This window comes from Crassostrea angulata, unplaced genomic scaffold, assembly GCF_025612915.1.
Source record: "Crassostrea angulata isolate pt1a10 unplaced genomic scaffold, ASM2561291v2 HiC_scaffold_140, whole genome shotgun sequence".
Lineage (NCBI taxonomy): Eukaryota > Metazoa > Mollusca > Bivalvia > Ostreida > Ostreidae > Magallana > Magallana angulata.
This window is the reverse complement of record NW_026441695.1, coordinates 281,697-307,444: the sequence shown is the minus strand read 5'-3', so window position 1 is coordinate 307,444 and position 25,748 is coordinate 281,697. Positions and strand designations below refer to the sequence as shown.

Below are 25,748 nucleotides of genomic sequence, written 5' to 3'. Positions count from 1 at the left end.
TTGTTCATGAATATTCATCATTTAAAGAATGTCCAATAATAAGTTCATCGGATCTTCATGAACTATTCATGAAATTTATTCTCGAAGTATTAATGAACATTCATGATTGAATGACCTTCATGAACCATTTATGAATATTCATGATTAAATACACCTTTATGAATATTAAAATAAACCTCATGAACCATTCATGAACATTCTTACCCATACACAAATAAATGCACTAAATTCAGGTATCCACTTTTATTCCTTTCTTTTCAATTTAACGACATAGTTGACGCTTTCTCTCAACTTTTTGCAAGTTCTGAATTTTTTCACGCAAGTCTTTCCTTGTGAAATCTGGAAAGGTTTCAAAAATAATTCTCTCCAGAACCCTGAATCTAGCCTGGTCAAGAGGAGGGCGGGGTCCCTCCTGCCTGCATTTAATAGTTCTTTTGCCAGAAATGGAAGAGTTTTTAATCTCATTTTTAGAAAAAAGAGAATTAAGTAAGAATGCGACAGCATCTGGCGCTTTTCTGAATTTTTTGCAGGAGCTGGTCAACTCTGATAAATTAATTGGTCCTGCGTGTGGAATGTCCAAGACTTCATCATCAGTGGAATTCTTTGATGGATCACCGGTTTCTTTTTTCTTTTCAAGTGAACGGACTCTCCTCCTCAATTTCTTCACCTCCGATTTTAATTCGTCAACTTCTTTTGATAACCGGACAAATTTTTCCCTATCCCTACAACAAAATAGATTTAAGAACATGTCAATTAAAATTTCTTTAATAACATTTTGATCACAAAAAATCCTTATCACCATTTTAAATATGCAATCTCATGTATGATAAGGTTGCCTAAAACATTCACATTATAAAATAAAAAATATAAAGTATACTCTATATTTAGCAGTTGAAAACTGTTAAAATACAACAACTTTTGGTGTAAAAATGCTACAGAATGCAGATTGATGTCAAGTACCAAACTAAAACTGAAAAAGAGGCCCAATGATGAAAAACTCAACCAGGTTATTTAAGTTAATACAAGGATTCTTGAGAATTTATCAGGGCTTTAATACTAATATAGGTAAATATGAACCATACTAACCTTGATTTGCTTGAAGACTTTCTGGACAGAAATTCATTACCAGTACTTTCAATGTCACTCTCTGAAGAAATTGTGTCTGTTAAAACAGAGGGAAAAAACTTTAAAGCAAATTTAACATAAATGAGATTTTTTCCCTCAAAGAAATCATGAAAGGAAGTTGGTGCAGAGAGACAATGCAAACAGTTCCAAAACCTGCTTGATTTACCTGTGGAATCCAATGGTGAAGCTAGCTGTAACTGTCCCGTCACTGAATCTGAATCTGAAGAAAATGTTTTCTTTTTTGGAGTTTGTCGTGGATTCATGTGCCTGGGAACAATGGGTCCGTGCGAACAGGATGCTGTTAAAGAAATTTTTTTATATCTACATGAAGTCTTGGGTCAAAGCACATAAGCTTGTGTGTATCATTATAAAGTATGCGTCGTTCAACTCTGATCTCCAAGTATGACGTCAGATAGTACGTCATCACAACTTGGTATACAAACAGCTGGCGCAAAAATTCCAGGGAAGTTTATCAGAGATGAAATATATAGATACAGAGCGATATCATCCCAGTAAACAATAATCACTCATCACATGATGTTATTTATTGTTTCTTTGATATTTTCTATAAGTATAATAATATGATAAAAAATCATTTAACATGCCAATTTTTAATAATTGACATCCTGTATTAGCCCTCGGTCGCTGATATACAGGTACCCTGGCTAATATAGGAAGCGATATAAAAATTGCCATGTAATAATCTATATATAAACAACAGTAAATCACTGTTACATGTGCTATATTCAAAGGGTCATAACCCCACCCACAGCAAAGAAATGATGCAACAAATTATCCGAAATTTACAACATTGCTAATCAATATGCCATTTATCATAATCATAAAATTACATACACCCCAGGTAATATTAATGATTTTATATCAAACCCTGTTTCCCTTTGTATATATATAGAATAAACAATAAAATATGTTTCTACGAATTAAACTTAGAAAAAGTTAAAAGAGTGGGCTCCAAGATTACGATACATGAATCTGCTTGATTTACCTGTAGAATTAAGTGGTATGGTTGGTGGCAACTGTGTCGACGAGTCCGAATCTGATGAAATTGTTTTCTTCTTTGGAGTTTGTCGTACATTTGAGGGTCTGGCAAGGGGTCTGCTTGGACATGATGCTTCTTAGAAATAAATGTATATAATTTATATCTACATGCAGTCTTGGGTCAAAACACTTAAGGACTACAGACTCAATTCACTTTTACAATAGTGATTTTCACGAAAATTTTATACGAGTTAAAGTTACTAAAGATACATAAAAATCAATCCAAAAATACGTAAAAAATCAAATTATATATCAAGTTAGGACCATTTCAAAAAATGTTTGTGTTACATCTCTTTTTCAACTGAACATAAAAAGGTAAAAAGCATTTTTAAGAATGAAAAAATAATTTTAAAAATTCCTGCAATAGATTTTTTATCCAAATTAAAATGTGACTCTAGAATATATGATGATGCAGTTTGTCGTTATTTTTCTCTAATTTTTCATGAGAATTAAGTACTGTGCAAACTATGAAACAAAACAACTATCAGAAAATGCTTAACATTTGTCTATGATAAAATACTTTTTAAAAATTCAGGGAGGATTTACTCTATTTTATATATGAGTATTGAAGCAGATAAAAATGTAAATGATTTGTTCACTGGCTCAAATTCTTTAAACTAACCTATGTAGATGGTTATAATTAACTTTAACTAATATAAAACTCACCGCAGCACTTGACATCCCTTAAAGATATCTGTGCATGTTGAATAATATTGAAAGCATGATTTTAGCATGGTAAATTATAGCAAGGTCAGCCACTACTTGCACTACATTAAATGTGTATTAATGACGTTGAACAGCTATATATTGCGTCATAAGCGATTTTTCATTGACTATCAGTGATTGTGACGTAGTATTGAGATTTCAATGTTCGTAACAATCACTCCTTTAGCTGAGCTATATATCTGCTCAAATGGAATTGGGTCTGTCGTCCTTAAGTACATGTTTCGTTATAAATTACCATAAAGCATTACATTACAAATGCTTAAGTATTCATAATGCCCCCCTTACTTTCCACAATATTCAATTAATGAGTTTAAATCCACAGCAAAGAATTGATGCAACATATCTGAAATTTATACCATTGCTAAACAATATGCCTTTTTATCATAATCATAAAATAATACTATCATTGTTTTAATATCAACTTCAACCCGTTTTCTTATTTTGTGCATTGTTTTGTGTGCATGTACACATACACATATATGAAGGTTACTAGATATATGAACTTGCTTGAATTACCTGTAGAATTTACTGGTGTGGCTGGGGACAACTGTAAAACTGAATCCAAATCTGATGAAACAGTTGTCTTTTTGGAAGTTGACTGCGAAGTCGGTCTTGGAAGATCTGATTTGCTCGAACAGGACGCTATTATATGATATATTTTCATTATCGTGTTTGGAATCATGAAAGAAAGTCAGTGCAGAGAGATGATGCAGATGGTTACTAGATATATGAACCTGTTTGAATTACCTGTAGAATTCACTGGTGTGGCTGGGGACAACTGTCTCGCAGACTTTGAATCTGATAAAACAGTCCTCTGCGGAGTGAATTGCAAAGATTGCCGTGAAAGGGGTTTGCTCGAACAGGGTGCTACTAAGACATAAATATCATTTATGTTTTTATGCAATTATTCAGAGACAAAGTACATCTATTCAATAGTTTAACTTAATAAGAGACTTGACTTTAAAAGAAATTAATATTCAATATTCATACCAACTGATGCATCCTTAAATGTAAAATTAAGCTCCCCAGCTTTCTTTTTGTCCTCAAGATGTTTTTTATCATCTGAAAATTTACAATAAATCAATAAGACAAACAAAGTTTCCCTTTGCTTTTTCAATTAATATTAAATTATATAACCTTAATTGTTTGACCTGTCCCTTGATCATAAACAAAAAAATGCATGCAAGAAAAAATAGGGACGAGAGGCAAATAAATATGATATGTAGAGGATCTGTTTAATTCACAAGATAATGCAGAAAACAGATTTATGACAATTTTTAAAGCGCTAAGCATAGTTCAGCGCTTTATTGTCGTTAGACTTCTATTTCCGGTGCAAGGAATAACTGCCCTCTATGAGCAGAAATATACATCATTTAAACTGGTAAGAGGTATAAGGAACCAGTTATCTGGGTGACGGAAATGGCCGAGTAGATACGATTGGTTTGCGGGGCTTACGTACATCAGCACGGGATGCTACGCAGTGATGAAAAAATATAGTGCGCATTCAGAAGCTAAAATATAGAAAAATAAAATGCAAGAAAATGTCAAAAAATGTGATAAATTACTGTTCAAAAGGTATAATTTGTGATTTTAACATATCTTTTTTCAGGCAAGTATCCACATACAAGTCGTGTTCAGCTTTAATTCACATCATCTTAAGAAAGTAACATATATTTAAAGAAATCTGGCCTTCGATACTTTAAATTGATATTCATTAAACATAAACCAAAATTTCAATAAGGCTCATTTCCGCCTACGCTTGCACACAGTAAATTTTCTTAGAACCAAGCTACGTTAGCGCTTTTCAGTACTTTCAGTACTTTGATTATGATTTATTGCAGAATGACTAACTTAGAAAAGGTTTTTAACTCACTGTTATATTAGGATTTAATAAAATTATAAACATAGTTTTGGGAATTTCCGATGAACAGTAGGCTGTTGCATCACCCGTATTAGTTTACCTCTAAAGATAAGATAGTGTAAGTTATTTACCTCATTGCAGGGTCAATTTAATTGATGTAGCTTTGTTTACTATCATTCTTATCTTAATAAACCTATCATTGCGAATAAGGTTAATTTACACGATTGTGAACTCCAAAGACTTAAAAATTTAACATCTCTGTCTGAGGAAATTCTGGCAAAGTTACCGATCGCCATCATGATCACAAAAAAACTTTTAAGGGTCGGAGGGTAAACAATAGTGTATGTCGGGTGACAGGAAACAGGTATATATATACATATATTATTATTATTTGTAAAAGGGGGCTAATAGAAAATAACGATGTTGCCGGCGGCCATTTTGGACAGACTGTACTTACGACTTATCTCAGCGATGATTGCCCTGTATATGGAGCCTTTAAATTTGGCCTTTATGTACTCCCCCGCTTTGTATTCCGTAATCTCCTTTCTGGGCTGGCATATAGTGTCCACACAGATGATGCTTAGGTATTGATCCTCCCACTCAATCAATGCATAAATCTTGCTCGACATCTTCAAGGACTCGCGCGGTTCAAGTTCGCGCCTTGTTTGTCTTGTCCATAGAAAATGTACGTCCGCGTTAAAAAATAGTTCAATTTTCAAGAACTTTATATAGAAAAGGAGTAACGAAGAAAAATATAAACCCCTGTTTTACAGATAAAAGTATCCTTTTATTTTACTGATATGAGAGTTAAAAAAAAACTTTTTATTTTCACGATTTTTTAACATCATGAATCAATGCGCGTCCCCGAGCGTCAGAGCCTCGTTTTGTATGTTTAAATGGCAATATGGCGGCCGCGAAAAACGGACCGTCAAGTTCAACAGAGGAGCAAGAAGCCAACTTTGACTACCACAAGAAGTATGGGAAAATGGACGAAAACAATACGAATGTGGATCATGTCACAGATACTTCACAACCATGCGATCCACGTTGTATCATTTACATACGATGCATGGAAAAAGTACGACTTTTTATGGATGTTGTTTACTTGGGTTTGAGCTTTTAAAAAGTTCAATCATGAGTAAAATTTATAGAATCAACGAAATGAATTATCATTGACGTAACATTTGATATTTCTGCTATAGATTACATTTATGGAATTATGCTGCAATTAAATTGGACTTCAAAATGAAGTGATTTTAGATTTTGTTCTTTTCCCAAGACTATAGCTAATTAAATGTGGCACAAATTCCTTTTCTTTTTAGATAACTTGGCTTAATGTGAAAGCACAGTAGCCCCCTGTGTAAAATTGATGTATGTGCTATATATAATAAATATTCAACATTCAATTTTTTATTATTTTACAGGTCCATTGAAAAAAAGAAGAAAACAGTATCTTTACGACCCTGAAATTGAAGTACCCCGGAGTACACTGCATTACAAAAAGAAAAAATTTATACTGACTGATGAAAATATCTACGAATTTACTAAAGAAGAGACTCAAGATGATGATAATGAAGTCAAAGAAGAATTCGAAGGTAATTTCATTATTAGAACAGAATTAGCTCTTTTAAATGTTTTGATATAAATGTCCTGAAACAAGACCAAAATAAAATTATTGTTTGTTTGGAATTGCCCCCCCCCCACTACATTGTAATAATAATTAAAAACTGCAATTTACGGCGCAAAAAAAATGCGCTAGTTAAATTGGACTGATAATTCTGATATTCTGTGCAAATATTTGATTCGAAAAAATTCCTTGGACATTTTACTACTATTACTTATTAGGTTTGTTACTGACTGTTTACAGAAATTTGGGGGGTTGGTAAAGTCCATATAGAAGGCGAGGCGGAGCCTAATAAGTGTTTTGTTTTCTCGAGGACTCACAGTTTGATTTGTAAACAAACAAAAGATAATATATAAGAATCAAATTCATAGCTTAATTTTATAATTATTTACCTTCCTCGTCAGTGGTTTGTGCAAACATGGATGCTGTTGTAGGATCATAATATTACTTCACGGGCAAAGGGCGGTCACTCTAAATATTTTGGAGCTTAAAAATTAAAAGTATGGTTGAATGTTTGTGTAAAAATCAGGTCAGATAATGTTACTTTCGCCATGTTGCCGTATAAACTTTGATGCTTGCCATGTAAAGAAATTTATAAGGCAACCACGTGACGCGATTCATCCTTAGGTTGTTACTATTATAATTAAACTTTTGAACTGATGTTACATTTCAGACATCCAGACAAGAGAACTGTTACATTGTGATAATCCAAAATTACCACACCAAAATCTCCAGGGTGCAAATACATCTTGTGATCAGAGTGACGCAGACATATCAACAGAAACGCCCAACAGCTCTGAGTTAGATAGTGATTTCTCCGACAGTGATTTCTCCGACAGTGATGTCTCCAATTCGCGAAGAGGACAATGATCAGCTCAGCGATAATGAGGACCTGAATGTTGAAATGTGTTTATTGTCATGTTTTTTAAGAAATAATTTCTCTGCTTCTTCTTCAAAGGATGTTCTTTGTACAATGCAAAAGGCGTTCCCGGCGTGCAAGTCTTTAGGAAACTTAAATTATGAAAAACTTTGGGGATTTCTCGATGCAGACTTTGCATCAGAAGTACATTACTGCGAAAAGTGCTATAGAGTTTTCCCTAACAATCCAGATGTTGACACATGCAGGGAATGTGGGGGTCCACGATACAAGGCAGGCAATACAATTAACAGAGCAAAACAAGCATGTGCGAGCTTTGTCTATGCAAATGTTGAAAGACAGTTGAAGAACTTGTTGCAATCTCCAGGTAAATATAATTTTGATTAATTGGTTTGTTTGAGGAGAGAGAGTAAGAGTATAGGATCCCTTTTCATACCCCAACTATGAAATGGCTGGGGCATATAGTGAATTACCCTGTTCCATCCCTCCTTCCTTTTGTCATTCCATCATCATTCACTTTACCATCATTATCACAACCATTGCACACATTCAACTCAAATTTAATATTATTAAGGATGTATCGTATGAATACACAGGTTGAATGCGAATTTAGTTCCAGTCCGATGATTTTTGACAGAGTTGTGCGGCACAACTCTTGAACTTTGAAAAAAATAGAAAATCCTTAGTTTTTGCTCACTGAAGGGATGCATATATAAAGCTGATAGTTCTGATGTAGGTTATTTACAAGAAAATACAGATCAGGTTTAAATTCAGTTCCGTTTGGATGATATATGACAAAGTTATACCTTTTGAACTTAGGAAAAAATAGGAAATTCGTAGTTTCCGCTCTCTAACTTTTGAAGTGATGTATATGTAAAGTTTATATTTCCAATAATGCTAATTGATAGAAAACACAGGTCAAGTTTGAACTTGGTTCCAGTCCAAAGAGTTATATCTGGTGAACTTAAAAGAGAATGAGTATTTTTCTTATTTTTAGGGATTTTTAACTTATTCTGAATTCAAACATTTGGCATTTAAAATTTTGGTCACCTGTTGGGGCATTTGTGGTGTTGACACATCTAGTTGATCTAAGCATGTTGAACAAGTGGATAACCCTCTATGTGATGCTTTTAATTCTGGTTGTAACGCGCTTTCTGATTGGCTAAAAAAATATTTTATATCGTATAACGAATGTTGCCTACGTCATAGTAAGACTAACGTCAGAAACGTATCAATACGCCTGACGTTACGTTTGAATTTTGTACAATTTCACGTCATTTTAAAGGTGAAATGACCGTTTTTATTGACAATGAAGAGTAAACAAATAAAATGATAAGCAATGAATTCAATATTTATTAGTTTTATACGATATAAAATGGTTTGAAACAGTTTACGCTTTTTTATAAACCGCTTTGCGGTTTAAAAATGCGTAAACTGCCCCAAACCATTTTATATCGTATAAAACAAATAAATATTGAATTCATTCCTTAATTATCCAATAAAATGAAGATGTTAAAACTAGCTTATTTTGAATTTATGTCAAAGTATATTTTTAAACACTTAACCATGTAAATGGTAAAATCAAAGTTACTGAATTTATAAAGCATGTTTTTACCAAATTCAAAGAGATAAGATGTGGTATAACTTGCAGGTATTTATAAAGCTTTCATAATGTTTTATTTGCAGGAATATGGGATGATATTAAACGAAACAAAAGCCAAATATTGGAAAGACATGTAGACACCCCTCACCTTATCACTGATATAACAGATGGAAGGATATACAGAGAGTTATTATCTGAAGGAGGATTCCTCTATCACAACTGCAATATTACTGTTTTAATGAATACTGATGGATTGAGTCTTTATTCGTCTTCTAAAGTACAACTTTGGCCTGTTTTCTTTGCTATAAATGAACTATCACCTTCTTTGCGTTTTGCAAGGGAAAATATTATACTTGCAAGCATATGGCAAGGAAAAGGGAAACCACCAATGCAACAATATTTGGGATCGCTGTGCTCTGTTTTTAACAATTTGTATGATGCAGGGATTGTTGTAGAATTAGATAATAAAGAAACCAGTGTCAAAGTGAAAGTTATTTGTGGTACCTACGATTTACCTGCTAAAGCTGCTGTCCTAAATATGACCCAATATAATGGAAGTGAATCCTGCATAGCCTGTGAAGATCCAGGTAAAGTTGTAAAACAAGGAAAGGGACACTGCAGAAATTTCCCATTCCGAGAAAATAATGACAAATACCCAGAACGAAATCAAGACAATGTATCTCTTTGCATGTTGAACAGCACACCAAACAGTCGAATAAAAGGTTTCAGAGGAGAGTCTGCTCTACTGAAGCTGAAGGATTTCACAATTGTAAGTGGAAGCCCCTCTGACTACATGCATGGAACATTACTTGGTGTTGTTAAATGCCTCATGAACAAATGGTTCTCGGCAACGGAAAGCAAAAGTAACTACTTTGTTGGGAACCATTTAAAGATTATTTCAAAACGAATGAATAGCATACAGCCTCCACAATGTATGAAAAGATTACCTCGAGACCTGGAACAAAATTACACTCATTTCAAAGCTACAGAATTGCAAGCATGGCTTCTTTACTATGCCCTTCCATGTCTATGTGGAATTTTGCCAGAGATTTATTTGCATCATTTTGCTTTGCTTTCCGAAGGAATTTATATGCTGTTAAGTGATCATATAACGAATGAAAACCTTAGAAGAGCAGAAGGAATTCTTAGCAAGTTTTTTCAAGATTTTTGTGATTTGTACCCTCAAGGAAACTGTGGACTTAACGTGCATAACATTGGGTTCCATTATGTAGACTATGTTCAACTTCTTGGTCCATTGTGGGCATAGAGCTGTTTCCCATTTGAAGACTGCAATTCTATGATTACAAAATCAGTGCATGGAACTGGGAATATAACGCATCAGGTAATGAGGCTGAAGGAGGCACAAACTGTTTTGAGAAACAATCTTCAATTGACTTTAAAAGAAAGATTATGGAAATGTACCAAATGTATGTTGAATTGTGAAGTTGCAGGGGCCTTGCGTAAAATTCCCAATGATGCATATGAATCTTTCATTATGAGATCGTTTTGTGCTGAGGATACCTCAGAGATAAAAAAAGTAGAAAGAATTCTTCTCCATGGCAAAAAGTTTTATTCTCAAAGTTATGCTCGTATGAAGAGGAGAACATGCAGTGTCTTTATAACGAAAAGCAGAAAACTTGTTGTTGTGCTTTATTTTGTTTTACATTTAAAAACTGAACTTGTGTATGCTCTTGTACTACCAATGCAACTGAAAGAGTATGGTATTTTGAATGTTGGGAAACATTTTGCAAGTGTGAATATTGACCAAATTTGTGAATTGATTCTAGTTGAAGAACTTGAAGAAAATTTATGGTATGTTGATGTCAAAGATGACACTATCACAGATAAGTTCATTGTTAGGATGCCAAATTCTCATGGACATGCCATTTTCAAATAAAAGTTCTGGATCCCATTTTTTATCATGATTATAAATGTTTATTTCAAGAGGGAAGATTTTTTTTTTATGTGTACACATATTTTACTGTTATCAGCTGTTTCATTGACCCTTTTTTGTACAGGGTTCTGTGTCCTTTCAGTTGGGAGTTTTTTGTCGACAATTTAATGTTTTGGTATTTTTTGGGGAAAAATGAATTATTAATAACAAATGTGACTCAACACAGGTTAGCAAAACAAAAAGATTCTATATAGTTTTCTTGGTTTTCTTTGGCGTATTACTTTTTAAATCATAAAAGTATTGTTTTGTGATTGTTTATTTTGTATCACATATATAAGGATGTCTCACTAAGCATAGTTACAATTATCAGCATCCTTAGAGTCTTTCATGTTTTATAACACAATACAACACACTTTTTCAGTTAGGTAGATTTTAGGAAAAGACAGTCAATTTTCATTGGGATATTATGCCCTGTCAGATTCATGGTTTTGCCAATATTTCTTGATTTATAGAGATAGTTGGTTTTCCACAGTTTGTAAAGTAAAATGACAATTACATTTAACAATAGAGTTGTTTGAGTTCAGATCACTGAATTTAAATGAAAAACTTACAAAATCATTAGGCAAATATGTACTGACACTGTAATTCAAATTTTTTTTTACCTGGCAATGTACTATTTTACAGATTTCAATAGGATGTTTAATGAATTACAAATGTATAAATTTTCAGAGACTAAATTAAACCATTATTCAAAAAGTTATATAAATTTACTGTTGCTGAACTGTATTTTTCATGGTTGATGAATTAACAAAATGCACTACAAATGTTCATGTAAAAGTTCATTCTGGCAAGTTTGTTGAAATACATTAAATAAAGGATTGTGATTTGAATTTCTGTAGAAATTGCTTTTTTTATATGGAAATAAGTAAAGAATCTGTGTGATGTTTCATTGGGGAAGTCATTGCTATGATTGCTCCAATAATATACCTGTGTCCGCTCCTACAGCATGGGAAACATATTAGCAACATAACATACCAGTATGTTTAAGTTCAATTTATTTGTTTACATATTTGAATTAACAGATTTAAACAACAATAAATTGTATTAAACCATAAAAACATCAAGCAGGAGAAATCTTAAATGTATTATAAATCTGTACAGGTACTGTTAAATTTTCAAGAAAAAAGATTTATATTGGTGTGTACTTTCGAAAACTCATGTATGTTCTTAGAAATTGCTTTTTTCTGAATTTCAAATGGTGTCAATTAAGTGTTCATGAAAGTTCATGAATGTTCATTCCAGTTGATTCGTCCTATAAATATTTTCAAAAAAGTACAAATTTAACCATTATTCATATGTATTCATCATTTGTTCATGAATTACACTTTATGAATATATTCATGAATAAAATTCATGAACCATCTTTATGAACCAGTCATGAGCCATTCATGAATATGTCATGAAACTTCATGAACGGTTCATAATAGTTCCTGAAAGTATGAATTTCATCTCGCAGGGGTTCGTGGATAGCCTACATTTTCATGGTTCGTGGGGACGTAATTTCGTTGGTTAGTGTTATCAGGATTAGTTTGATAAGTATAAAGCAAATGGTTGTGTATATTTTTGCGGTGATGTTAATTCGTGGGCAAGGGTTACCCACTAAAATCACGAACATTGGTCTCTCTCGAATAACAATGATTCCACAGTATATCTGGCATATACCCTTAATATCATGTAAAAAACTAATTTTGTAGTTTCATTTTCAAAGGATAGGGGTTAATCATCTCTGTTCATGTTAACCAATAGTTTTGCAATTAGAATCGCACATTGTAGCTTTTTATATTAACTATATTATTTATGGTAGTTATGACTTTTCATACAACTTGAAATGTATTTTTTTCCTTATGTTCACAGTTATATCACAGCTTCTAAGCGTTTTTGATATTTTTTATTAATTAGTACTCTTTAAGTACTGTTCCTTTCAAATGGGCTGGATCATGAAAAATCTTTACTTATGTTTGTCAGTCGGTATGAATGAATGAGGTGGTGGGTTTATAAATTTAGGTTTGAATGAGATCATGTAAACGTTCAACAACAAATGAACTTACAGTTTATATATGACAAAAGTCAAGATTATTATTTAATATCCAATTATCCCTTGTCTTGTATACAAAAAATATCAATAATATATCACTCTGTAAACTGGTAAATTATACTTCTTACTATATACTATTTTATATTATTATTTTATAACACCACTTCTTGACTTTGTATTTTGGAGAGGGTTTATATAAAGGCTTTGCCTGTTGCCTAATCCATTTGATTTCTCAATGAAATATATTTAAATTGAATTAAAGGATATATTATTGTTTTTAAAGCTGCTTGGTCCGATTTATTTTGTAATTACAATATCAAAATTTGTTCCATACAAATCATTTATCTCAGAAAGTTATGGACTTTCTCCTATTTACACCAGCAGAATCAGTCTCCTTTCAAAGTTAGAAATATTCAAAGTAAATAAAAATAATTTCTCTTTGGGCAAACGAAAAAACTAACCAAAATGCATCACGGGAAAGTTTAGAAAAGGAAACCGCTTGGTTTCGTCCCCCGAATGATTGGGGTTATTCAACCCGCATGCTATGCATCGATTGTAAAGAAAGCAGACTTTGGAAATATTAGCGAACAAAACGTACACATGTTTATTTGTAATTTGTCTGATCATTTCGACCTTTATTTAGAGCGATGTCAAAGTCGTAATACAACCATTCCCGTCTCGTCGCCAGGGGTGAAATTTAACATGAGGCGAAATAACGTGGTACCTTTTAATGTCGTTTGTTTTGTTAGCAAATTTTGTACGTATTTTTCTTCATTGAAATTTGGCATAATTGACGGGTAAAACTACTGCAATGTCTATTATTATACATATATTAAACATAGCCATCGTTTAAAAGCGTGCATAAAATTTGATATAAAATCGGACCAAGCAGCTTTAAGTAAATTGCTTTAAATAAAATTATTTTATATCAAAAGTTATGCGCGGTTCCACAAAATTTTTCCCCCGGGGGAGCTCAGTCGTGTGCTTTGCCGTTATGGCTGTGATAGCCTTTCTTCTTTTTTCAGTGGCAGAGGTATAACCGTCGGTTTCAACTTGCAGACTTTTTAAATGTTCTGCCCCGGTTACTTTTTACTTTCTTGTTCACTGATCAAGTGCTCTAGGTAGCTTAAGATAGAGTTTCCGAACGCCGATGTAGTTTCTTTTTGTAATCCATGGAGAAAAGTGTCAAAGTTGTCGTTATCCTCTCTAGGGAGATTTAACTCACAATGGAGTTTGCTTCCGAACCACGATGGGAAGCGGCCCGTCCTTAATCCATGAGAAATACTCTCTTTATGTTTGGCGTGAGTTAGGCAGGTAGATAAGATGGCTTCGGTAGACTCCAAACCTCTTAATTGCGTCATTGCCGATGTTCCATCAATATCTGGTAGATTAATAGACATGTCCAAGTCCTGTATAGCGATTTCTTGGTTTGAAGGAACCTGGTCTTTCATGATGTCCATATAGTCACATTCTGACATGTTTGTAGAAGATTTCTTGAGGGAGAGCTTGCAAAGGTGCTGGTACATAGTAACAGAATGAGGGCTGATGCTGGAGGTGTGCATTTTTGAATAAACCAATGTGTTTGATTTATAAAAGAAGTATAATAAACAAACTTTGAAGAAGCAATGCAGTCCTTTGTATATTTAAGCTCATTTGGCAAAGTAAGGCTGGTTGTAAAATGTCTTAGAAGACAATGAAAACAGGTGTGGATGGAGATGTTGTACGACCAAATAAACCACACAAGTCGATCGGTGTCCAATGGAGGGCGAAACACGGGATGATGCTAGAGGGACATTGTCCCTGGTAAAAGTGTCAACAATAGCGACATCAATCAACCAGACTTGATATTGAATTATTAGGACCCGACACTTTAAACCACCCACTTATTGGTTGGTTTAATAATTATTAACATACATGTAGCAGAATTTAGGGTCGGGGATTTGCATTTATGTCTCGGACCCTCCCCCCCCCCTTTATATATATATATATATATATATATATATATATATATATATATATATATATATATATATATATATGGCCATATAGTAAAAACGTATTAAATCATAAAAAAATCTTTTCCTCTACTCCCACACATGTGGGCAAAAAACTGAATACATGGTTTTGATATCCACAATCTCCTTTACCTAAATTGTGAAATTCATGGCCCTTGGGTCAGGGGTTCAGGACATGAGGGGGGGGGGGGGCGGCAATATGGCAATATCTACAAAGAATTACTTGAAGTTGTAGAAAGTTTGCTAGACGTTATGAAGGACGAAGGTATATAAAATATTCATACCTTTTTCAACAGTGTATTTTTTCTCTTGTACACGGAGTCATGTCGTTTTTTGGCGTCTTCTATATACGTATTGCATGCGGGCCCACTTCTGACTGTGCCCCTCTTCTTTTGACCATTGTTGTTTTTTCCCGGATTTACTTTAGCATTCTATTTCATATTATAACCGCTTGTATTATACTTTCTTTTAATTACGTTTTAATATAGTAAGTAAAAATTAAGAAAATTAGGGGGAGGGGGTTATTGCAAAACTATCGTTATTTTCGTGAAATTATGGAAAATAAATAGATATTTTATTATCTTACTTCAATATACATAATAAATTCCTTGCCTTCTTTAATAGACAAATTATTTGAAAAACCTATAGGGTTACAAAAACAGTAATTTTAATACTAGTGTTCTTCCATAGATTCTGATCCGGAAGATGAAGATTTGGTTGTTTCTGTACCAACACTTTAGTATTCACTGAGCATGTATATGGAGACTAGGGCTTGCAAGGCACATGAACTTCAAATTGTGAGTGTTGTAATGGATTTTATACCTATAAACTGGTACTTTTGGTGAGCGACAGATAATCACGTGACGCACTTTAGCTTTCTGCAGCAGCCAGGGAGTTATCGATTTGGACCCCTTATGAGGCTTACTTCACCGTCGAAACACTCTACCACTACCATTATAACTACATGTATCTCTTCAATATTATCATGATGCAACAATCAGGGTGGTTTAAAATGTCGGGTCCTAATAATTCAATATCAAGTCTGGTTGATTGATGTCGCTATTGTTGACACTTTTACCAGGGACAATGTCCCTCTAGCATCATCCCGTGTTTCGCCCTCCATTGGACACCGATCGACTTGTGTGGTTTATTTGGTCGTACAACATCTCCATCCACACCTGTTTTCATTGTCTTCTAAGACATTTTACAACCAGCCTTACTTTGCCAAATGAGCTTAAATATACAAAGGACTGCATTGCTTCTTCAAAGTGTGTTTATTATACTTCTTTTATAAATCAAACACATTGGTTTATTCAAAAATGCACACCTCCAGCATCAGCCCTCATTCTGTTACTATGTACCAGCACCTTTGCAAGCTCTCCCTCAAGAAATCTTCTACAAACATGTCAGAATGTGACTATATGGACATCATGAAAGACCAGGTTCCTTCAAACCAAGAAATCGCTATACAGGACTTGGACATGTCTATTAATCTACCAGATATTGATGGAACATCGGCAATACCGAAGCCATCTTATCTACCTGCCTAACTCACGCCAAACATAAAGAGAGTATTTCTCATGGATTAAGGACGGGCCGCTTCCCATCGTGGTTCGGAAGCAAACTCCATTGTGAGTTAAATCTCCCTAGAGAGGATAACGACAACTTTGACACTTTTCTCCATGGATTACAAAAAGAAACTACATCGGCGTTCGGAAACTCTATCTTAAGCTACCTAGAGCACTTGATCAGTGAACAAGAAAGTAAAAAGTAACCGGGGCAGAACATTTAAAAAGTCTGCAAGTTGAAACCGACGGTTATACCTCTGCCACTGAAAAAAGAAGAAAGGCTATCACAGCCATAACGGCAAAGCACACGACTGAGCTACAAGGACATAGTAAAATATGGAACGCCATCGCTGTCATATAGCATAAAACTATAGGTACATTATGTCAAATTATCATTACTTTATGTCAAAGTCCATTACGTGGTGTGAATATATCTTTACATTTGGTCAAATCGTTATTACGTGATGTCAAAGGCACGTTAGGTGAAGTTAACATGTCTTAACATGATGCCAACTTTTTACGTTGTGATGTAAAATCATCCGTACGTTATGCCAACATTGTACAACCAAAGGTCAATACATCATTACATTACTTCGACACTGTATTACATAGGGCAAATGTATCCAACATTTTATTACATGCTTTCAATATATCCTTACATTATATCAACACTGCATTACGTATCGCGATTCTATCTTTACATTATGTCAACATTTTATAACATGTCATTAATATATTTTTACATTTGATCAACACCTTAATACATGGTGTTAACACATCCTTTCATTATGTCAACACTGTATCATTTAATGTCGAAAGTACATTACTTGATACGAAAATGTCTTGACTTTTTGTTTAAACTTCATTCCGTGATGTGAATAGGTCTTTACATTAGGCCAATTCTCTATTCCGTCATGTATAAGCTCCATTACTTTAAGTCGAAACATCATTCCGGTATACAAACACGAAATCCATGGCCTTTATATATATATATATATATATATATATATATATATATATATATATATATATATATATATATATATATATATATATATATATGGCCATATAGTAAAAATGTATTAAATCATAAAAAATCTTTTTCTCTACTCCCACACATGTGGGCAAAAAACTGAATACATGGTTTTGATATCCACAATCTCCTTTACCTAAATTGTGAAATTCATGGCCCTTGGGTCAGGGGTTCAGGACATGAGGGGGGGGGGGGGGGGGGCGGCAATATGGCAATATCTACAAAGAATTACTTGAAGTTGTAGAAAGTTTGCTAGACGTTATGAAGGACGAAGGTATATAAAATATTCATACCTTTTTCAACAGTGTATTTTTTCTCTTGTACACGGAGTCATGTCGTTTTTTGGCGTCTTCTATATACGTATTGCATGCGGGCCCACTTCTGACTGTGCCCCTCTTCTTTTGACCATTGTTGTTTTTTCCCGGATTTACTTTAGCATTCTATTTCATACTATAACCGCTTGTATTATACTTTCTTTTAATTACGTTTTAATATAGTAAGTAAAAATTAAGAAAATTGGGGGGAGGGGGTTATTGCAAAACTATCGTTATTTTCGTGAAATTATGGAAAATAAATAGATATTTTATTATCTTACTTCAATATACATAATAAATTCCTTGCCTTCTTTAATAGACAAATTATTTGAAAAACCTATAGGGTTACAAAAACAGTAATTTTAATACTAGTGTTCTTCCATAGATTCTGATCCGTAAGATGAAGATTTGGTTGTTTCTGTACCAACACTTTAGTATTCACTGAGCATGTATATGGAGACTAGGGCTTGCAAGGCACATGAACTTCAAATTGTGAGTGTTGTAATGGATTTTATACCTATAAACTGGTACTTTTGGTGAGCGACAGATAATCACGTGACGCACTTTAGCTTTCTGCAGCAGCCAGGGAGTTATCGATTTGGACCCCTTATGAGGCTTACTTCACCGTCGAAACACTCTACCACTACCATTATAACTACATGTATCTCTTCAATATTATCATGATGCAACAATCAGGGTGGTTTAAAATGTCGGGTCCTAATAATTCAATATCAAGTCTGGTTGATTGATGTCGCTATTGTTGACACTTTTACCAGGGACAATGTCCCTCTAGCATCATCCCGTGTTTCGCCCTCCATTGGACACCGATCGACTTGTGTGGTTTATTTGGTCGTACAACATCTCCATCCACACCTGTTTTCATTGTCTTCTAAGACATTTTACAACCAGCCTTACTTTGCCAAATGAGCTTAAATATACAAAGGACTGCATTGCTTCTTCAAAGTTTGTTTATTATACTTCTTTTATAAATCAAACACATTGGTTTATTCAAAAATGCACACCTCCAGCATCAGCCCTCATTCTGTTACTATGTACCAGCACCTTTGCAAGCTCTCCCTCAAGAAATCTTCTACAAACATGTCAGAATGTGACTATATGGACATCATGAAAGACCAGGTTCCTTCAAACCAAGAAATCGCTATACAGGACTTGGACATGTCTATTAATCTACCAGATATTGATGGAACATCGGCAATGACGAAATTAAGAGGTTTGGAGTCTACCGAAGCCATCTTATCTACCTGCCTAACTCACGCCAACCGTAAAACGAGTATTTCTCATGGATTAAGGACGGGCCGCTTCCCATCGTGGTTCGGAAGCAAACTCCATTGTGAGTTAAATCTCCCTAGAGAGGATAACGAAAACTTTGACACTTTTCTCCATGGATTACAAAAAGAAACTACATCGGCGTTCGGAAACTCTATCCTAAGCTACCTAGAGCACTTGATCAGTGAAAAAGAAAGTAAAAAGTAACCGGGGCAGAACATTTAAAAAGTCTGCAAGTTGAAACCGACGGTTATACCTTTGCCACTGAAAAAAAGAAAGGCTGTCAAAACCATAACGGCAAAGCACACGACTGAGCTACAAGAACACAGTTAAAAACTTCTGTCGTTGCATAACCAACCTACAAGACCGGGCCACTCATCGTACACGTCCACGAACAACAAAGGTCATTCCAAACTAGAGCAGAGCTCGTGGCAAAGCCCCGAGTAGGTCTTCCGTTGTTGCTGCGAGTTGAAAATATATGTTATATGGTGTCAAACGATTATAATGACTATATTTTCTGTTCTGCTTTTGTTATAAAAACGTGTTGTGATTGAAAGCCTGTATATAAAACGTGTTTTGAAAAAAGAAAGGAAGAAAATATTTTAGGAAAACTTTTTGTCGAGCAGAGTTTATGTAATCGTTTCAAACATTTTTTAAAAAATGAGATGTTTAATGGCTAGTTAAATTTTCAAAGGGTAGCAAGCATTGTTATAAACAGTATGTACTCGTGATTCATGTCAGGAATTGTATTTCTTTTTTAAACTAAACGTGCCTACAAAACACGTAAACTTTTCACAAAGATAACTTCTATATTAAAATATTTCTAAATTTTTGAAGACTATGTGCAAGTTTAGGATTGCGTGCTGACAAAATTTACAGACCCTAAAACGTACTACTACACCAAAAAGCGTGCGACCTACGTGCGAGAAACGTTTCGTGTAAACCTTTCAGAGTTTCGTGTAAACCGTTTAGAGTTTCGGACAAAGCGTGCGAGAACCGTGTGAAACGTTCTTCAGATTTCATTCGGAACTCCCTGACAAGTTAATTGTTTCAAAATGGCGCCCGTGTTTTACATTACTTTAACAAAATTGAACGAATTTTTAACAAACAAAAGAAAGGTATATGTATTAAAAGACGACTAGTTACAGAGTACATGTATATTTAACGTTTTCATGCGATGTTTCAGTACTGAAACAATATTAAAATTCGCTATACATAAAAAATATTAAATACAGTTAGTGAAACATGATTTCTATTGGAACAAACCTAAATCAACTTTAACTTGCACGATCATGTTTTGATAGGCATGTATTTTTATTATTTATTTACATCGATAACTCTTACTGATAACTCTTACTGAGACCATTCGGCTGTGTACAAGCAGCACACATAACCTCGGACATCGGGTGAGACCTGCACCTGGCTGAACCTGTCAATCAAACTCTGTGTATTTGTTTTCATTGGATGATCAGGCGTCTCTCTTTTGTCAAAAGCCAATGGAAAATTAATGACTTCAAGGTCATCGGAATCAGGATTTGATGAAGCACACAATTTAAATGATAGAAAATTTATTAATTATTTGAAGAAAATTAAATGTAAACATAGAAAGGAAATAAAAAAATTAATTATTATGGGAATCTATACGCATGATACTCAATTCAAATAGATTATATTATGATTTAATTATTTTATGTAGTAAAATCACCCTTCCAACTGTTACTCAATTACATAACAATTGATGACATGGGGCTATAAATGTTCTGAGCTGTGTGCGCTGAAGCGACACAAGATTCTCGGTCGCATGCGGCAATTAAATTAACACAGACTGGCCGAATAAACAAAGGGGTGGGAAAGTGAAACAAAATGTTACACATAAGAAGAAACCACCAAAAATGATTTTCGACAGATCTTGCTATCTTTTCTCCAATTCATAAAAAAAAAAAAATTCAACGCGAGCACCTGTCAGCGGGGCGGGTGGAGCTGGGGGGGGGGGGGGGGCAGCAATGAGTTCGTTTCCACAATGAAACTACAGAAGTGATTAATATGTGACCCGTAGAACCTAATCTAAAGTTGTTTAAACTCATGTGAATATTTTTTTAAATAATCATCGAATGCCTCAATTCAGGGCATTCCTTTATCGTGCTAGCACCTACCGCAAACATGGAACTTTGATTATAATTTGATTTCATTTTTAAACTATCTTGTACGCTATCGTATAAATCAATGCTTAATCAACTGTACAAGTGAAATAAATTTATCTTTTCATCTTAAACCAATATAATAGTTGAAAACATAATAAAATATAGTTGTGTCCGTGCAAAATATGAAACATAAACGCGTCATAAGGAACATGTACAAAAACACGAACCGACCGCGGATCACTTATCCACTCGCGCCGGATCTCCTCAGCCATGTGCGAGGGATGATCATCATTTAAAGGTTTAATATTTGAGGGGGGTTGTTGATTTAAAACATTAATTGTACAGTTTTTAAAGTACTTTACCTAAATAAACCAACCATTAGTTGTCTAACGATTTTTCCGATTTGGAGTAATATCGTTCGTTAATATTCATTTACACTCAAATATTTAATTAAATATATATACAAGTAGGACAAACTTTTATAACATAAAATTAAAACAGTTCTTGTGTATACGGCTATATTAACTCAAACACGTTCATATGCATGTAAGTGTAAGTTGCGCTGTGCGAATCTTGTGTATTAAATAACCGCTTACCGCTAAGTAATGCAGCCGTGGCTGATCTCCTCGGCCGTGGGCGAAGAATAGATTACGTAAAGGTACAACGCACAGAAACGCACAGCTCAGAACCAAGGAAGATTTGAAAAGTTTGCAGTATAATGACCTTACTCTATCAAATAGAAGTTATATATTTTAAACTTAAACCCCACAATTGATCTATGTCTATTATTGCTTTAGAGAATGACATTGCTTTTATTAATTAAATGAACTATTTCTTACTTGACATCCAATCGTTTAATCCACAAAAGATTTTGTGTAATCAAAACTAAAACAATTCTTGAGTTCGCGGCTAAATAAACTCATATATGAGAGACGCAATTCTCGTGTATTAGATAACCGCTGACCGCTAGGTAGTCCAGCCGCGAGCATGGTAACCGATTTTCTCGGCCGAGGGCAAGGGAGAGCTTACATAATGGTACACACACATGCAGCTCTGATTCAAAGTAGATTTTAAATGCATGGAGTTAATAACTAAAATATAATGCATAGAGTTTTTTAATTCCATATTTTGTGGTTTACTAGAAAAGAAAAAGAATGTTTTGTTTTCCAATTGCCGTTTTTAATGATTGTGCACTATAAGAACTTAACAACAATGACTTTAACTCCTCGTTAACTTGTCAAATGACAACAGGTACATGTCAACATGTAAAGCTTTTTACACTCATACTACACAAATCACTTATAAAATAACATTGTTACGACCTTTATGAGATCCCAACAAACAACTTTTCCAGCGACAGCCATATCAAAATCCTAACCGTTTTTGAGTTATTAAGCAAAAACTTTTAGGGGCTATTGGCCCTTAATTTAAGGAGCCAGCCCTTTTTTATTGGTGTTAAATGAAAGCCCTTGATATTCTGCACAACTTTTATTCAACATGTCTTAACAAAATATTTTTCGTTAAAAAGATATAAAGGAAAATATGTCTAAATTTTTGCACTTTTTGGAATCCTGTTTTTTGACCCCCTACCTTTTCCTTAATAAAAAACGTAATCTAAAAACAAAAACTAATGTGCACCACTACAATGTCTCTGCTATTCAAATTCGTTGGATTCCTATTCCCTGCTATCATAGTCTCGGAGCCTTTGTCTGGAAACCAAAGGCCCTAAAAAATTTTAAAAGGGGAATAACTCGTTACCTGAAAGGGAATTCTAACTTTTATGAATTGAGGAAGATAGTGTTTTGTAAAGTCCATTAGCCCTGAAAATTTGAGCAAAAACCGTTCACAAATGAGCACGATATGAAGCCTCAAAGTTCGCGTCTAGGAAGAAAAAAAAAAAAAAAAAAATAAGAATAATCTTAACCAGCACAATAATAGAAAGGTCTTCCGTTGGAAACGGAAGACCTTAACAACAAAGGAATGTAGGACACATTTGTTCATTCAACTTTATATAGGACACAAAAACACTTAAAACCAACATGCTCTCAAATATCAGTATACGTTGTATTCCTACGCACTATGAACTTGCGCGAGAGTTGGTGCACCGTGCAACGTAACAGCGCCACAGCCAGCGCGAAATCATTGCGTGTAAAAATAATATAACCAAATGATGAAATGTACTGCATGTTATGTACTATAATTAATGAATTCTCATGAAATCTACACAAACAAGTATTATTCCATTTTATTTGTATTTCATAAATGTATAATTGTTCATATTTTTCTAGATTTTTCTCTACTTTTTTAAGAGGCTGACCTTCACAAGCTTTTATAAGAAATATAGATTCACAAGGCAGTTCTAACACCTTCTGTTTTATTTTTTTTCCCTTTGTACAGAGATAAACTATTTGGAGGGGGGTGATAGGCAGAACTATGCAATTACAGCAAACTTGTTTTGACACCAAATTTAATTAAAATTAATTTCTGCACTATAACTAAAATTTGCAGTCATTCTCTCTTCACATGACATGTATACACAGTCATTTTCAGAGGCATACTATACGATGTCTCTATGTTATAGTAATGCGACATCGCTTCCGTATATGACTTGCAATCAAGCTTAACTGTATATTGTTTTCTTATTTGAGTACATTTGGTCTCACGTTTCCAATATTTTTACGACAAATAAACACTTCAATCATAGCACAACCAAGGTAACACCATTGAGGGAACATTGTGCTATTTTTAGATCTTGGAAAATCCCCAACATTCGATAATGGCGGAGGTGTCGAAGAAGGCATATTATATTAAAACAAGTAGTAATTGCCCCTCTATTTATGCATTTATTACCGATTTATACTCCCAGTTTCAATATACCTCAATCATAAGTTCAGTTCTTTAACCGTTAAACACTTTCCCCCGTTGCTGAGATCGATGTCGATCGAAGTTAGCGACGCTCTCTGCGGGTGCAAACGTTTTTATGAAGATTGAACGAAATAACGACAACTTTACATTTACTTATCACTGTTAGGATCTGAAATAATTAGGAAAAGATTGTTTGCTTACAATACATGTAAGTATGCATAGCGGAAAGCATGGCGACAATTTGTGATGCATGGCGGGGGCCTATACCTCTATACAAAAACGGCCTAGGGAAAACACTGTAGTTAATATTCATTCGCGTTAGATTTCGAGTTTATTTAAATAAAGTCAATATTGGTTACAATAACATATGGAAAGTATAATCTTGCTTAAAGATATTTATTATGAACAACAAACAGTTAACTTTGCAACATTCGAATAGAACTATTTTTTGTCGCGCATGTTCAGATAACTGAACTCTTTGCCGTAAAGATTATTCGGCAACTAGATGGCCGTAAGCCATAAAAAACCTTTGCAGTAAAAGACTTTCATTGAAACTTTGACATTAAAATAATGTATTTTGGTCAAAATAAATACAGCTAGGTAGCAATAGCACAGGAGGCCCGGATTTGCAAGCCCAGTGAGGGAAAGACAGAATTCTTAAAAGAAGCATGTTTTTCATTTCCACACGTGCATGTGTAACACTATGGACATCTAATGTATGTATTAATATGCGTATGGTTGTTTTCATAATTGCTATTGTATATAAAAAAGTAAAAGGCAATTTAACTACTAATATTTTGTTTTAAAGAGTTAAATATATATAATGCATTCATCAAAAATATAATTTTTCAGCTTCAAACATTATTATAAGCACTACTAATTTTATATCTACATATTTAGCATAGACTTGTTCTTTTTTTTTAAATTTTTCTTCGTGATTTTTATTAATTAAAAAATTGATCCCAAGATATTTGAGACCATGTAAAATAAAGAAAGACAACTCTTAAACAGGATCTTTTATACCAAGATTTTTGCAATAATTATTTCCTTTAACTTTTCAATTTCATTCAATTTCTTTTCTTCATCCCATTAACCAACGAATATTGTTTATATTTTCAGGCTTTTGTGGGATTTTGTCCAGCAGTCTGCCTTAAAAGAATTTTTTTTTTTATTTTAGTTTCATATTTATGTGGATTCCAATAAAAATCATACAAACTTCATTCATGAATTTTTTGTTTTTCATTTCTTAACTAAATAACATTTCACTTTCATAAGAATTTTAAAAACAGAAATGTTTAAAAATTTGATAAATATGGGGTTATCTGGAACTAGACTGATATTTTAAAAATTCTCTAGAAAATAGTGTATTGTATTTTGAGGTCTATTATTGTTGAATCTTGGTCTAGTATTGGTAACAAATGCATGCAACAAAAATCTCCTACACTTATTTGGTGTAGAGATCCACCTTAAATTGTGTGTACGTTTATATTGAAGAAAACAGACACTTTACATATGTGCTGATTTAACATTAAGCAGAGTTTCGCAGATTTGATAACCCATTCATGGGATCATATTTTTCAATCGAATGAATTTAGTAAGAAATGTTTTAGCGCATGTCGAAAAACTAAAAAAGAATAATAAGCTGGAGAACTTTGTAATTT

The 25,748-nt window shown here is 33.8% G+C and overlaps 2 protein-coding genes across 3 annotated transcripts; one reads left to right on the top strand and one right to left on the bottom strand.

Moving 5' to 3' along the window:
- Positions 1 to 243: 243 nt before the first annotated feature.
- Positions 244 to 5,475, bottom strand: LOC128169474 (uncharacterized). 2 transcript variants are annotated; one of them, XM_052835607.1, is made up of 8 exons: positions 5,229 to 5,475; positions 3,901 to 3,972; positions 3,658 to 3,780; positions 3,427 to 3,552; positions 2,132 to 2,260; positions 1,292 to 1,423; positions 1,087 to 1,162; positions 244 to 722 (listed from the first exon to the last, which is right to left on the bottom strand). In XM_052835607.1, the coding sequence occupies exons 1-8, from the start codon at positions 5,398 to 5,400 to the stop codon at positions 263 to 265; spliced, it is 1,290 nt and encodes a 429-aa protein (XP_052691567.1). In that variant the 5' UTR covers positions 5,401 to 5,475; the 3' UTR covers positions 244 to 262. The 2 variants fall into 2 exon arrangements, with proteins under 2 accessions (XP_052691567.1, XP_052691568.1); XM_052835608.1 differs by having other exon boundaries at positions 3,658 to 3,777.
- Positions 5,476 to 7,311: 1,836 nt separating this feature from the next.
- On the top strand, positions 7,312 to 11,963 carry LOC128169469 (uncharacterized). Its single transcript, XM_052835602.1, has 2 exons — positions 7,312 to 7,639; positions 8,959 to 11,963. The coding sequence occupies exons 1-2, from the start codon at positions 7,369 to 7,371 to the stop codon at positions 10,140 to 10,142; spliced, it is 1,455 nt and encodes a 484-aa protein (XP_052691562.1). The 5' UTR covers positions 7,312 to 7,368; the 3' UTR covers positions 10,143 to 11,963.
- The last annotated feature ends 13,785 nt before the right edge of the window (positions 11,964 to 25,748 follow it).